The sequence below is a fragment of the Littorina saxatilis genome, linkage group LG10 (assembly GCF_037325665.1).
Source record: "Littorina saxatilis isolate snail1 linkage group LG10, US_GU_Lsax_2.0, whole genome shotgun sequence".
In the NCBI taxonomy this organism is placed as follows: Eukaryota; Metazoa; Mollusca; class Gastropoda; order Littorinimorpha; family Littorinidae; genus Littorina; species Littorina saxatilis.
This window is the reverse complement of record NC_090254.1, coordinates 19,687,540-19,702,267: the sequence shown is the minus strand read 5'-3', so window position 1 is coordinate 19,702,267 and position 14,728 is coordinate 19,687,540. Positions and strand designations below refer to the sequence as shown.

The 14,728-nt window shown below is 41.6% G+C and overlaps 1 protein-coding gene across 1 annotated transcript in view; it reads left to right on the top strand.

Annotated features, from left to right (window-relative positions):
• Positions 1 to 14,728, top strand: part of LOC138978347 (chorion peroxidase-like) — a gene marked incomplete at its 3' end in the record, with an annotated part of 69,050 nt that overhangs the window by 43,201 nt on the left and 11,121 nt on the right. Inside the window, 8 exon segments of the mRNA XM_070351065.1 lie at positions 1,834 to 1,864; positions 2,859 to 3,016; positions 3,488 to 3,617; positions 4,432 to 4,608; positions 5,402 to 5,468; positions 7,179 to 7,285; positions 8,845 to 8,946; positions 12,437 to 12,532. Of these exon segments, the coding sequence (XP_070207166.1) occupies positions 1,834 to 1,864; positions 2,859 to 3,016; positions 3,488 to 3,617; positions 4,432 to 4,608; positions 5,402 to 5,468; positions 7,179 to 7,285; positions 8,845 to 8,946; positions 12,437 to 12,532 (868 nt within the window).

The window sequence follows — 14,728 nt, the reverse complement described above, 5'->3', positions numbered from 1 at the left end:
TTGCTTCGCCGGGTAGCCGGCTTCGCCGGGAAGAAGTAGAGCCGAATACCCGGCTTTGCCGGGTGAGTGGCGCACCGTACGCCGGCTTCGCCGGGTGAGTGGCGCACCGTACGCGATTGACGCCACACGAAGGAAGGGAGATAAACGCGCAAAACACTGGAGAAGATAAGGAAGAGTAATACCCGGCTTCGCCGGGATGAAAGCGTTGTGGACAGTGACCTTCTAAAAATAGTAACGGGAATATGGATTGACGCCACACGAAGGAAGGGAGATAAACGCGCAAAACACTGGAGAAGATAAGGAAGAGTTACTGGGAATGGATGTAGTGGATCTACAGAAAAACCAAAATCGGTTCAGCGCTGCGCGCTGAGAGCACGTGTTGAAAATTCTCATCGACCAGGTTGTGTCCGGGGCCGGGTGTACCTGAATATGCCCACCAAATTTGAAGCATATCCATCGAGAACTTTGGCCGTGCATTGCGAACACACACACACACACACACACACACACACACACACACACACACACACACACACACACACACACACACACACACACACACACACACACACACACAAGTCGTATATATATAATTATATATGTTATGTTTGGGTCAAAAACAAGCTCAGAAAGTTAAAAACAATTTCCCTGTTAGGCACTGGTCATGTTCAAAACCATTGTGCATTGCGGTTGATGTCCAAACAGCTTTTGTTTGACCTTTCTGTTAAATAGGACATGTCTGGAAGACTTGTTAAGAACCAAGTTCAACGTTTTGATTTAAACGTACCTTCCTTTTCAATGTACACCGTCGTGCAAAGTGCAGTGTACATGTAATTCTATCAAGTTGGGTTTAGAATGAAACAGATTCTGTGATTGGTCAGATTGCCGGTGTTCAAGTCTCGATTAACACCGGGAAATCTACTCTTGGAATACCTTGCTTGCCAGGCGCATTGATACACGCAAAAGAAAAGAGGAGTTTGTGTTCCCACATACCGACAGAGAGACTGCGCATATATATATATATATATATATATATATATATATATATATATATATAAAAGAACGAAACAGTAACGGTCATTGACTGAGGTCACAAGTGAATGAATACCACAAGTTGATATCACAATTGAGCACTTCTAGTGTAATCCACTTCTACTGAGGTAAGATTGGTCGAGTTATGAAAGTGACCTATTTCAAACAGGGCCTGAGGTGCTGACCCCCTTTTTTTACGGGGGATCCGGCGTGCATCGTAAATACTTGACCTTTGCGAGTTGTGTAGCTATTTCTGTTATGCTGAATGTGTAAAAACTAATTTTAACCTTGGTTTTCTGTGTAATGTGTTTGTTGGTGTTGTTGTTGATGCTGTTGTTGGTGATGGTGTTGGTGGTTGTGGTGATGAAGGTGTTTTTGTGATATGTTTTGTGTGTTAGCGGTGATGGTTGGGTTGTTGTTGTCATTGTCGATGTGTTGCTGTTGTCGTTGTTGATCGTGGCGGTGGTGATAGTGGTGGCTTTGTTATAAGTGGAGGTGAGGTTATTGGTGATGGTGTTGATAGTTTTGTTATTAAAGTCGTTGTTGTTGTTGTTGTTGTTGTTGTTGTTGTTGTTGTTGTTGTTATTGTTTCGCCTTGAAGAACATAAAACACATTTCGAGTCGATTTTTTAAAGTGAATCCGTGCATTTTTTTTTTAATGTGTCTATGGCAGTGATTATGTTGTGAAATTATGTCAGTCTTTTTTGATTTGTATCGCAAAACATAAACTAGACAGATGGTACATAGTGATGTGAGAAAATGCCACTTTTTCTTTTAAATGGTATGCGTTCTTTTCTTCAGCTCTGCTGTCATGCAGCTGTTGCAGTAAATGGTGCGTATTTAATTATTAATAGATAAATATATAAATCAATCATTCAGTCATTTATTCATTCAGTCAGTCAGTCAGTCCTTCAGTAAGTCATTCAGCAAATCGGTCAGTAAGTCAGTCAGTCAGTTAACCAATATATCGATCAAGTAATTATTCAATGAATGAATCAATTAATGATATACGATACCGATACATGCACAACCATGCGGTGACCTTACGAGTAGCTTTCTACTACTGATTTAAGTCACCGAGATACCCTTCATTCTCTGAATTTTTTGTCAGTTCCTCGTGAGACATACCTCAGAAGTTTGAAAAACACGGTCACTGGACTATTTTCACCCTTTTGCTCAGGTTGGTCGTTCGTGTACACACACCCCGAGACGTGCCTGCCCCTGTCCACTGGTCTGATATACAAATAAATCAATATTATACACCTGTACAGAGATACCGGTCTAAAAATTGTGTAACACGATCACCGGACTATTTTCACCCCTTTGCTCAGGTGGGTCGTTCATATACACACACGCCAAGATGTGCCTGCCACTGTCCACTATACAAATAAACCAATATTATACACCCGTACAGAGATACCAGTCTGAAAAATGTGTAACACAATCACCATCTTTCTTCTTGTTCTTGTTGTTACTAAACCAATACAATACACCTGTTTAGATATTGTGCCTCTCCACCACGAAATGAGTCGCATGTCACCTCGCGCGGTTCTGCGCTAGGCTTAATATAAGTCCGGGGAGTGTCTGGTAACAGTGCGAGGGTCACCTTATAGTCACAGGCTTATAACTCAAACAGTTTTCGCTCTTTTCTAAAACGGTTTTCACCACTGGATAGAGCATACAAAACTCTTTAGGAAAATGTGAAAAATTAATATGAAAATCATGCAAAGGTGACATGCGACTCATTCCGTGGTGGAGGGTCACATATCAGTTTAAAAGATGTGTACCACGTACGGTCACTGGGATATTTTCACTCTTTCGGTCAGGTGGGTCGTTTATGTACACACACCCCGAGACGTGCCACCCCCTGGTCACTGGTCTCATTGGCGATGTCCACACCGTCCAGACGTTCCGTAACGTGACCACTGTCACCAGGGGCTCCACCAGGCGATCCACCAACTCCTTCGCCGCCCGTATCTACCAGGTCATTTGCTCTGTCTCCGTCTGTGTGTGTGTGTGTGTGTGTGTGTGTGTGTGTGTGTGTGTGTGTGTGTGTGTGCGTGTGAGTTATCAGTGTGTGTGTGTGCGTGCGTGTGCGTGTGTGCGTGCGTGCGTACGTGCTTGTGTGCGAGTGAGCGTGCGTGCGTGCGTGTATGTGTGTGTGTGTGTGCGTGCGTGCGTGCGTGCGTACGTGCTTGCGTGCATACGTGCGTGCGTGAGTGCGTGCGTGTGTGTGCGCGTGTGTGAGTTATCAGTGCGTGCGTGCGTGCGTGCGTGCGTGCGTGCGTGCGTGCGTGCGAGTGAGCGTCCGTACGTGCGTGCGTGTGTGTGTGTGCGCGTGTGTGAGTTATCAGATAACCCGTTGATACAATGACTTCTAGGTAATAACAAGCTGTAATGCGCGCAAGTCACTCTGATTCGAGCAGAAAGTGTTTAATTGTGTTCTGTCTTGCAGGTGCGAAACCCTTGTGATACGTTTGTGAACTTGAACTTCCGGACTGCAGACGGGTCATGCAACAACCGGTTGACCAGGGGGCAGTCTTTACAGCCGCTTGACCGTTTGCTGCCAGCTGTATACAGTGATGGTCAGTGAAGGGGTGGGACGCCTGAAAAAAGGGCGTGGAGCGTCTATGCGTCTATGCGTCTTTGTGATGGTGTTGGTGATGTGTGTGTGTGTGTGCGTGTGTGTGCGTGTGTGTGTGTGTGTGTGTGTGTGTGTGTGTGTGTGTGTGTGTGTGTGTGCATGCGTTCGTGCCTGGGTGCGTGTGTGCGTGTGTGTATGTGTGTGTGTGTGTGTGTGTGTGTGTGTGAGTGTGTGTGAGAGTGTGTGTGTGTGTGTGTGTTTGTGTGTGTGTGTGTGTGTGTGTGTGAATGTGTGTGTGTGTGTGTGAATGTGTGTGCGCGTGCGTATGTGCGTGCGTGTGTAACTTTGTACGTATATGTAACTGTGTATATGTGTGCTTGCTTGCGCGCCCGGACTATCGCTTTGTCATTTCCCCTGCTTACATAATTATCAACCCAGAAAGCTGAAGTCCCGTATGTGACAGGGAGACTACTGCGTCACCCTTCACAGCAGGCTCTGCAGTTGTTGGTCGTTGAGAGCTCGAACTATTTATAGCTCGACGTTTCTTATACGTTGCTCACACCTTTGCATTGTAGCTAGTTCTGTTTGTGATAGGGTCTGGCTGATGCTGCCTCTGTTTATGTTATTGGTTGCCTTTGTGTAACCATAACAATTTGTTTAGGGCTAATAAATTAAGCTCTAAACTTCTCAATCCTGTGTGATTGGACTTCGCCTCCAAAGGTGATTGTTGTGTTTCTTGCACTCGGCTACACTTAGCCGTGTCCTTCGCCGTATTCTTTCCACATGAAAAACCAGATTTCTCTCATATTTTACAGGAATACAGGCACCACGTGTGTACAGTGTCCTTGGCAACGGCCGACCTCTGCCCAGCCCCCGTGTGGTCAGCAGGGTGGTCCACCCGGACAAAATCGCACCCACTGACCTCACCATATTTGTCATGCAATGGGGACAGTTCATGGATCACGAGATGGTCTCCACGCCTCTTCCCATTGGTCAGTCGTTATAGTGGAAAACATTTTGATTCGTTGATTTGTCGTTGATTGAAACAAACGTGTTAACTATACACAGACAGGATACAACTACAAGATAACAAAGGAGCACAACAAATCAAAAATTTATAATAAGTTACATGATCTTACCTAACATTTCGTGGCGGGACAGGATAAAGAAAACGTAAATTCACAAACCAATCTATCAATATCATTTAAAATCGATAGAAGACACGTACAGCATGCATGAAGGTATCGCACTACTTTTTACACTGCACTCTTAGTCTGTACGATTGACGCCCAGATTGTCCGCGTTGGAAGCGAGGACAAACGATGTGTTGGTTCTCGTAGTTGGTGTCGGGGCGGGGATGTAGCTCCGTCGGTAGCGCGCTGGATTTGTATCCAGTTGGCCGCTGTCAGCGTGAGTTCGTCCCCACGTTCGGCGAGAGATTTATTTCTCAGAGTCAACTTTGTGTGCAGACTCTCCTCGGTGTCCGAACACCCCCGTGTGTACACGCAAGCACAAGACCAAGTGCGCACGAAAAAGATCCTGTAATCCATGTCAGAGTTCGGTGTGTTATAGAAACACGAAAATACCCAGCATGCTTCCTCCGAAAACGGCGTATGGCTGCCTAAATGGCGGGGTAAAAAACGGTCATACACGTAAAATTCCACTCGTGCAAAAAACACGAGTGTACGTGGGAGTTTCAGCCCACGAACGCAGAAGAAGAAGAAGAAGTAGTTGGTGTCGTATCTCTTTAACAATGTGTGTGTGTGTCTTTGCCTTCCTTTTCAGAGGACACACGAGGCACAGTCCAGTGCTGCGGCCCCAATGCTGGCCCTCCAACCGGGTTAGAAAACAGGTGTGTAGAGCTAAGACATATATAGGGGAAAGTCCCCAAATACCGAACACTTAAGCAAATCTGCCATCATCTCAAAAACAACAGAAGACAGACCGTTTTTGAATGTGAATTTTAATAAAGTAATTGATCAGCAACATTCATACCACTTTTTGTGGAAAGAAATCAACATAAAAGAAAGTTATCTTAAATTCATTTTTTTTAGAATATGTTCGGAATTACAACACCTGTTCCCTAACTCCGAACACAGAGGTTCAAAATCCGAACAGCAAAAACCAATGTTACTTTGACTGACAAACATCGCAAAAGTACTCTCTTTGGCTTTCTGTTGTTCCAGCGCAATCCACATGTACCCATTCTGAGCACATCAAACACTGAATCATGTCCTCACAGGTGCATTCTCGGCACAAAAAAACAGAACCAGCTAGCTTCCTGCTGATGACTGACGCTTGTTTTCTTGTTTCTAGCTTTCTGTTTCTCTGTGTTCTCTGTGTTTGGCTTTGATTTGCTTGTTTTCTTTGTTGGTTTTTGTTTTGCCTGCCACTCTTCAAGTTTACGTTTGTATGGACTTGACGTGATAAGTTCAGCTTCTGTTTTTCTGGATTTTCGTTTCGCCGCTAATTTCTGTTGTGAAACACTGGGATTGTGAGAAATCAGCGCCACTGAAACAGCTGACTCAAGGACGCAGTCATAGTGTCCTGCATTGTCCCCATGAGGTGAGTAAAGGAGAGTCACTGGTTGAGCCAAAGAGTCATCGTTGTATTTGAGAACGTTCCCAGACTCTGCATTGATGATGTGGATGGGCTGCTGCAACACCTCACTTGTAGCAGAAATGTCCATGTCTCCCACTGAAGCAGTTGAATGAGCCATGTGAAGAATCTTTTCATTGTTTCTATGCGAATTTTTCAAAACAGAAACAATGAAAACGGGAGCCGATGTAACGGGTCGTTTTGACGCCCATTATGCATAGAAAGGAGCCAAGCTGTTGAATGTTAGTATATGTTCAACTAGAAGGATGGTCGTATCTCATTAGTGATTAGTGGCAAGTTAGATGTACAACCTCGCTTATAAAGGCAGACTCTTTCCCATGAAAACAGTCAAACTGTTCGGCTTACCATCGAATATTTTTTCCAAGCGATTACATTGGGTAATACCATCCCGGACTGGCTTCCACTAGATCACATGCCTAAAAAACAACGTCCTGGCTGCTTCTCGTGCAGAGAAAGAATTGTTTGATGAATTAATTTGATAAAAAGCCGTTAGTGTCCTTAACAATTATTTCACAAAAAGCCCCACTCTGCACAGAGACCCCACAGGCTGTTGATGTTTTGCAAGTGTCCGAGTGGATTTGTTTTTGCTATTTAATATTACTTTTAAATAGTAGAGGAGAAAATCGAGGTTGTAGCTTTTGTTTGATTTTATCTATCACGGGGGACTGTTTACATTACGCATATACGAGCCTAAATCACACTCACACACACGAAAAAAAGATCAGAAAGAAAATTACTACTTTTCTGCCTGATCAACTTTGTCTCTAAAATAAGGTCAACAATGGGGTTTGAAACAAATGCAACTATTCAATGTTCGAATCTTTTGGTATGAATCTTCATAATGGCTTCTTCTTTGTTCATTTCTGATTATTTTTTTCACCTGGAGATCCAGACTCCATTTTCAACACGGCCTTTTTTAATTCAATCTTTACTCTAATTGCAGCGAGTGTTTCCCGATATTATTTCCGCCTGGAGACCCGGACTTTCGTGGAACATGCATGGAGTTTGTTCGGTCTCAACCAAAGAACGACAGTGCTGGAAACATGATTTGTGAGTGCACCTAGAAATGTGTTAGGAGTTATTGTGGCGGAATAGTTGTACTGACTTGGCGTGTATTCAAATAAGGTTGTGAATATGATAATGCAGGATGTGCATTCATTGAAAGAAACGATTGCATGTATTCAAATATGGGTATGCATATAGTCAATCAAGTTTCTTTTTCTTAAGCTAATGTAGCAGTGCGTCTTTAACCGGGTGTCTATATCCACTTTTATTTGCTTCATCTGAAGTGAATTCATACGCCTTGAAACCATGAATTATGAAAGGACTTCTCATTTTTGCATGACCTTGAAACTGAAAAATAATGCTTTGAAAAAAAGACCGAAGCAAAAACTTAGGGCGTCTTTTTGACTTTGCAAAATGTATTGAAAAATAACAAATGAAAAGCTGAGAAAATAGCCATTTGAAACCGGGATTACGTTTTGTATATGTCGATAAATCAATATTATATAACAATAAAAACTGGATTCACCATACTATTTGATACGATACACTCATAAACATACACAATAAACTTACAATAAACATTTTGACTTCGAGGTCTTCTTTAATAATGTTGGGTACTTTTGTTTTGACCAATGACTTTCTGATCACGTCGTACATAAATGAAGGCTGCCATTTATTGAGGCCAAAGTTGATTTTGCCAAGACATCGCAATGTCTGTTTTCTATCTTAAATTCAATGCCAAAGCTTTGTGCAGCGAGCTTCGTGAAGAAGGCTTCGCGAAGTAGACTCCGCCCAATTAATATCATACTTAAAGCCCCAGTCTGCCTCAAATGGTTTACAGAACGATTTAAATCTTCTCATAAAAAAAACAGTTCTTAACTTATGGAACACACTTGTAATAGCATTTATAGCATTAAATGACACAGTTCGTTTGAATGGCTTTTTAGCTTACGTAAACCACACACCAGTTTTAGCGGTTTATCTAACCCCTGAGCCATAGGGCCGTGTGATCCACTTTCCTTTTTTTCACAATTTAGTCGTCAGTTTGTGATTCCAATGCGACTCGCTGTATCTGCAATATATAGCACGTTATTGTGTAGCTCTGAATCTCAAATGCAACAAACGGCTGCGAGTCACACGAACTTATCGGCGGAGGTTGTTTTCAAAGAAGCAAGCACGACGCAGAAAATTCGCCTGCTTGGGCAAACACGACCTTGCCTGACCTGTTCCCGGCTCCCTTTTTTCAACCTTTCAAATCTTCGAATTGTACAAATCTTGTCTTGATGAAAAAAAACACCTTTTATGATTTAAGAATGTTTGTGTAACAAGCTGTCAATTTATTATTTAGACTTTAAAAGTTAGGTCTAGCGCCATAACGAGGCTTCCGATATGTCTGGATAGAAATCCGGCTGTCCACGCCAAAATAAATTCTTTGAAAAATGCTCGCTCTTTATGGAGTGCACCTCGGATGTTCTCAAGCGGTGAGTGTTTAAACGAAAGGGTGTTTGTACTGTGTGTAAAAGCCTGTCAGTGACTGTGATCAGTAACTGATGGTTTAGGTGAAGCTGAGTGTGCCTTTAACAAAGCGACGACCCCTGTTTCAGTTCCCCGTGAAAACGAGAACCTGATCACCTCTTTCATTGACGCTTCCACGGTGTACGGCAGCACTCAAGAGAGACAGGATGAGCTGAGAGATCCTGTCAGAAGTAGGTACAGCAATCTTTCAAATGGAAAAGTAGACGTGAGAAAGTAAAGAGAAAGTAAAGAAGAAATGGAGACAATGACTGGAAGGACGGAAAATAAGGAAATAAAAGAAACAAAAGATCGAAAAAAACACATACATATAGAAAAAAACAGACATACAAACCAAAATGCGAGGGGGAGGGGGTGGGGGTGGGGGTGGCAAACAGATAAAAGAGAGACAATGACAGACACTGACACTGACACTGGCACAGTTTAATTGAATATGGGCCTACAGCCCCTTTCAATGGGGGGGGGGGGGGTACACATGAATCACAGGAAAAAAATAGAAAACATGATATTGAAACGTATGCAAAATACACAGTGGTTTGTTCCAAGCTTTCCTCTATCTATAATCTTGTACATCAATACTGCCTAATATACATACAAGAGAGAGAGAGACTGAGAGAAAGAGAGAGAGAGAAAGAGAGAGACAGAGACAGAGAGAGAGACAGAGACAGACAGACAGACAGACAGACAGAGAGAGACAGACACAGAGAGACACAGAGGGAGACACAGAGAGAACTCGAACTCGAACTCGAAAACTTTATTACTGAGGGATGTTAGCATTAGCATAATGGTCCTTTCTTACAGCTAGTCCCTACTATAATACACACATTAAACGAAGAACAAGTATGAAGAATAACTAAACATAAATCAAAATAAAACACAATCATGTACGGAAAAAAGACAGAGAGACAGAGCGAGAGGGGGGAGGGGGAAGGGGGGAGGGGGAAGGGGGGAGGGGGGGGGGACGAGAGAGAGAAACGGAGCAAATCCACATGCACAAACGGATATATATATATTTATTCCCCCCTCTGCTTCTTTACCTCTGTAAACTTGTAGGGGTAGTTATTTTTCGATAATGACCCAGCAACCAAACAAATAACGACCCAGCAACAGCCTGAATCCTCGATAGTGCAATGGGTTGAGAGGTTGTTCTGTTTCGGTACTACTTTTTGCGACTGAAAAGTTCCGAACGCTCTAATGTACGAAGTATACATCTCTGGAGCAAACAATACAAACATACCGCATTTAAATTAACAACTACAGGCCTGAACACATGAATCTCCATATAAAATCCATGAGTTCGGTTGTTTTCTGAATCTCATCTGCCGTGCCGTCAAGCCGTTCATCACAAGCAATTTCCCAAGGCAAGTAACTCATACTTTGTCTAGAGACAAGAGTAGTTCCCCTTCTTTTCACTCAGTTCCTTCGACAACAGACTGCAATCTGACGGTCAGTTTTCAACAATATTTCATTTAATAAACAGATCACACGCAACCAAATGCACACATCTCATCAATTTAAACAACATAAAGGGGTTTCATACACTATTTTCCCCAGAAAACTGAACTTCATACAGTTTTTAACGTTGGAACACGGGTGCAAAAGTTCGTCTGCTAGTCCCATTTGACGAAAAAACATTATCCTAAGCGATACTAAAACATATACAGAACACACAATATCTGCCTTTGCCGCCACGGCAGAATAACAGCATATCTGTGTACTTGATTTTAGCCCAAAATAGGAAAACTGACAAGAAGTGTTAACAGAATGGAATAATTTGCACGGAACTATACAACCGCGCATTAATCGATCGCCTGCGCAGGTTGACTGGTTGAGAGAATAGGATTCGATCAAACTTTCGCAAAAAAACTCCTCTTTTCTTTGAATAACTGAAGAAAGGAGGAATAAAGAGGTTACACACCTCGTCTCAGTGATTATAAAAAATAATGGTCTCAGTTCGCGGTCATGAAAAAGCTCGCTAAAGCTCGCATTTTTCATGATCCGCTAACTTCGACCATTATTTTTGATAATCACTGAGACTCGGCGTGTAACCTCTACATATATATATATATATATATAACAAATTCAAGGAAAAGAAAAGCCAAACAAAGAATGTCAAGTGGCAGCCCAAATTTTCGACCTGTTGCCAGGCCTTCCTCAGGGGCGTGTAATTCTGCGAGACGCCAATTCATGCATCAATTACTAAGCAACACAATACCATGGTTATTTTAGTTACGAATCACAAAGCAAATATTTCAAAAATAAAATTTACATTCAAGCTTAGATCTACTTTCGTTTTGATTGTAATCAAAACAAATGTACACGTGCGAATTCCAAAGTTATTACGTCAAAGGTATACGTATCTTGTAGTGACGTATTCGTCGCTGATGACGTAATTTCAAAGTTCGAACAAAATGGATACTTATTCTTGCCGTGAACAGGCAAAAGTATCATTCTGATGTCTCTTCAATTAAATGCGTAAGTACTTTAACACATTTGTTTATGCCAAAGGTTTGCATAAAGATACAACACTTAACCCTTCGGACAGAATACATAAACAATATGTATCTCAACTATATGAATTCGAAGATCAATAGAGAAGATACACTAAGATTTAGACATCTTCATGCTCATGAACTTTTGATAACATTCCGACAAAACATTCTTCGACGACAAATTTTTACTCTCTCTCTCTCTCTCTCTCTCTCTCTCTCTCTCTCTCTCTCTCTCTCTCTCTCTCTCTCTCTCTCTCTCTCTCTATCTCTCTAATTCACACACACACACACATACACACACACACACACAAACACACACACACACTCACACACACACATTGCATGGTCTAAACGAAAGCTGTAATAGAGTGTTTACGGATCAGAATTGAGTCCACTCGGCACCAAAGTTTTTAATTTTGCAATCCAGAAAGACTCTCTTTTCCACCTCTCATCCCGGGTCGAACAAAAGACTCTTTCGATCACAATGCACTCCATATCACCGAGAGAATGGTCGGGCTGGTTGAAGTGCACTGTGAGAAGAGTACCTGTGTTCTTCCCAATGTGTGAGCGGTGGAGATAGAACCTTTCTCTGAGACTGTTTTGAGTCTGCCCCACGTACTGGGCACTGTGGCATTTTTTACACGAAATGAGATAGATAATGTTTTTGGTGTCACAAGAGAAGTGTTCTCTGAGAGTGAAAGTTTCACCTGTTTTACATGAATTGAATGTGGTGGACTCAATCAAGTGTTTTTCACAGATGACACATTTTTTACGCTCACACCTGAAACACCCAGGGTTGCTGTCGTGTTTAGGAGGAAGAACTGTCGGCATTAGGATATTGCGTATGCTCTTACAGTTTCTCTCCCCACAAATGGGCGTTTCAGGCAGAACGTTTTTCATGTGTTCACTCTCGCTGATCAAGCGATATATAAACATATATAAACATGTGTGTGTGTGAGTGTGTGTGTGTGTGTGTGTGTGTGTGTGTATGTGTGTGTGTGTGTGAATTAGAGAGATAGAGAGAGAGAGAGAGAGAGAGAGAGAGAGAGAGAGAGAGAGAGAGAGAGAGAGAGAGAGAGAGTATATATAAACATGGCCTTCCGCTCAGCACACATTAACCTCCCTAAATGCAAACTTTCCTTCTCGAAATAATTATGTACGATGGTGACAGGCTACTTGCTGAGAACAACACCAGACAACTTTCCTCCTGATAACGGCATCGACGACTGCGTTAAACGGGACGCCAACGACATCTGCTTCTTAGCAGGTGAGATTTGAACACACAATCCTTAGCATTGCAACTATTAGCTCTAATTATGCAGTTGTTTCCCTTTATTCACAAGCGTGGTACCTATGCGCTTTCGTGGTTCCATGTCTTCTGTAGGCATGCGCAGTGATATACTTGCTAGTAGAAGGCTTTGGTTCCGGAATTAAATACAGTTGCACCGTTTCCTTGCTTTTCCTTAGCTTTGTTAGTTTGTCCGCCATACGGACCCAATTAAAAACATTATAGGCATGTCAACGATTTGGCTAACCATCTCAGATCTACATAAGCTTTAACACGGGGTGTCTTACCCTCAACTTGGACACATACCGAGGATGTACATCCTGAACGCTTCCTGTGCAGCAGAGTGGGAATGTTCTCTTTGAAAAGCTACTAGAGTATCAATGTGCGAAATCAGTTGATAGAGTTGCGCTCAATAAATACAGCAGAGCTGTATATGAGTTTTATTTTTCTAATTTTTTTTTCTTCATTTTTTTACATTTAGTTAAGTTTCGAATAAATGTGTTAACATAGAGGGGAACTCGAGACGAGGATCGTGGTGTATGTGTCTGTGTGTCTGTGTGTCTGTGTGTATGTGTGTGTGTGTGTGTGTGTGTGTGTGTGTGTGTGTGTGTGTGTGTGTGTGTGTGTGCGTGTGTGTGTGTAGAGCGATTCAGAGTAAACTACTGGACCGATCTTTATGAAATTTGACATGAGAGTTCCTGGGAATGATATCCCCGGACACGTTTTTCTTTTTTCGATAAATGTCTTTGATGACGTCATATCCGGCATTTTGTAAAAGTTGAGGCGTCACACCCTCATTTTTTAATCAAATTTATTGAAATTTTGACCAAGCAATCTTCGACAAAGGCCGTACTTCGGTATTGCATTTCAGCTTGGTGGCTTAAAAATTAATTAATGACTTTGGTCATTAAAAATCGGAAAATTGTAAAAAAGAATTTTTTTTATAAAACGATCCAAATTTACGTTCATCTTATTCTTCATCATTTTCTGATTCCAAAAACATATAAATATGTTATATTTGGATTAAAAACAAGCTCTGAAAATTAAAAAAAAATAAAATTATGATCAAAATTAAATTTTTGAAATCAATTTAAAAACACTTTCATCTTATTTCTTGTCGGTTCCTGATTCCAAAAACATATAGATATGATATGTTTAGATTAAAAACACGCTAAGAAAGTTAAAACGAAGAGAGGTACAGTAAAGCGTGCTATGAAGCACAGCGCAACCGCGCCAAACAGGCTCATCACTTTCACTGCCTTTTGCACTAGCGGCGGACTACGTTCAGTTTCATTCTGTGAGTTCCACAGCTTGACTAAATGTAGTAATTTCACCTTACGCGACTTGTTTTTACATTTAGTCAAGTTTTGACTAAATGTTTTAACGTAGGGGGGGAATCGAGACGAGGATGTGGTGTGTGTGTGTGTGTGTACGTGTGTGTGTGTGTGTGTGTGTGTGTGTGTGTGTGTGTGTGTGTGTGTGTGTGTGTGTGTGTATGTGTGCGTGTGTGTGTGTGTGTGTGTGTGTCTGTGCGTGTTTGTGTGTAGAGCGATTCAGACTAAACTACTGGACCAATCTTTATGAAATTGTACATGAGAGTTCCTGGGAATGATATCCCCGGACGTGTTTTTCGTTTTTTCGATAAATGTCTTTGATGACGTCATATCCGGCTTTTTGTAAAAGTTGAGGCGGCACTGTCACACCCTCATTTTTCAATGACATTTATTGAAATTTTGGCCAATCATTCTTCGACGAAGGCCGGACTTCTGTATTGCATTTCAGCTTGATGGCTTAAAAATTAATTAATGACTTTGGTCATTAAAAATCTGAAAATGTAAAAAAAAAAAAACAATATTATAAAACGATCCAAATTTACGTTCATCTTATTCTTTATCATGTTCTGATTCCAAAAACATACAAATATGTTATATTTGGATTAAAAATAAGCTCTGAAAATTAAAAAGATAAAAAATTATGATCAAAATTAAATTTTCGAAATCAATTTAAAAACACTTTCATCTTATTCCTTGTCGGTTCCTGATTCTAAAAACATATATATATATGATATGTTTGGATTAAAAACACGCTCAGAAAGTTAAAACGAAGAGAGGTACAGAGTAAAGCGTGCTATGAAGCACAGCGCAACCGCTACCGCGCCAAACAGGCTCGTCACTT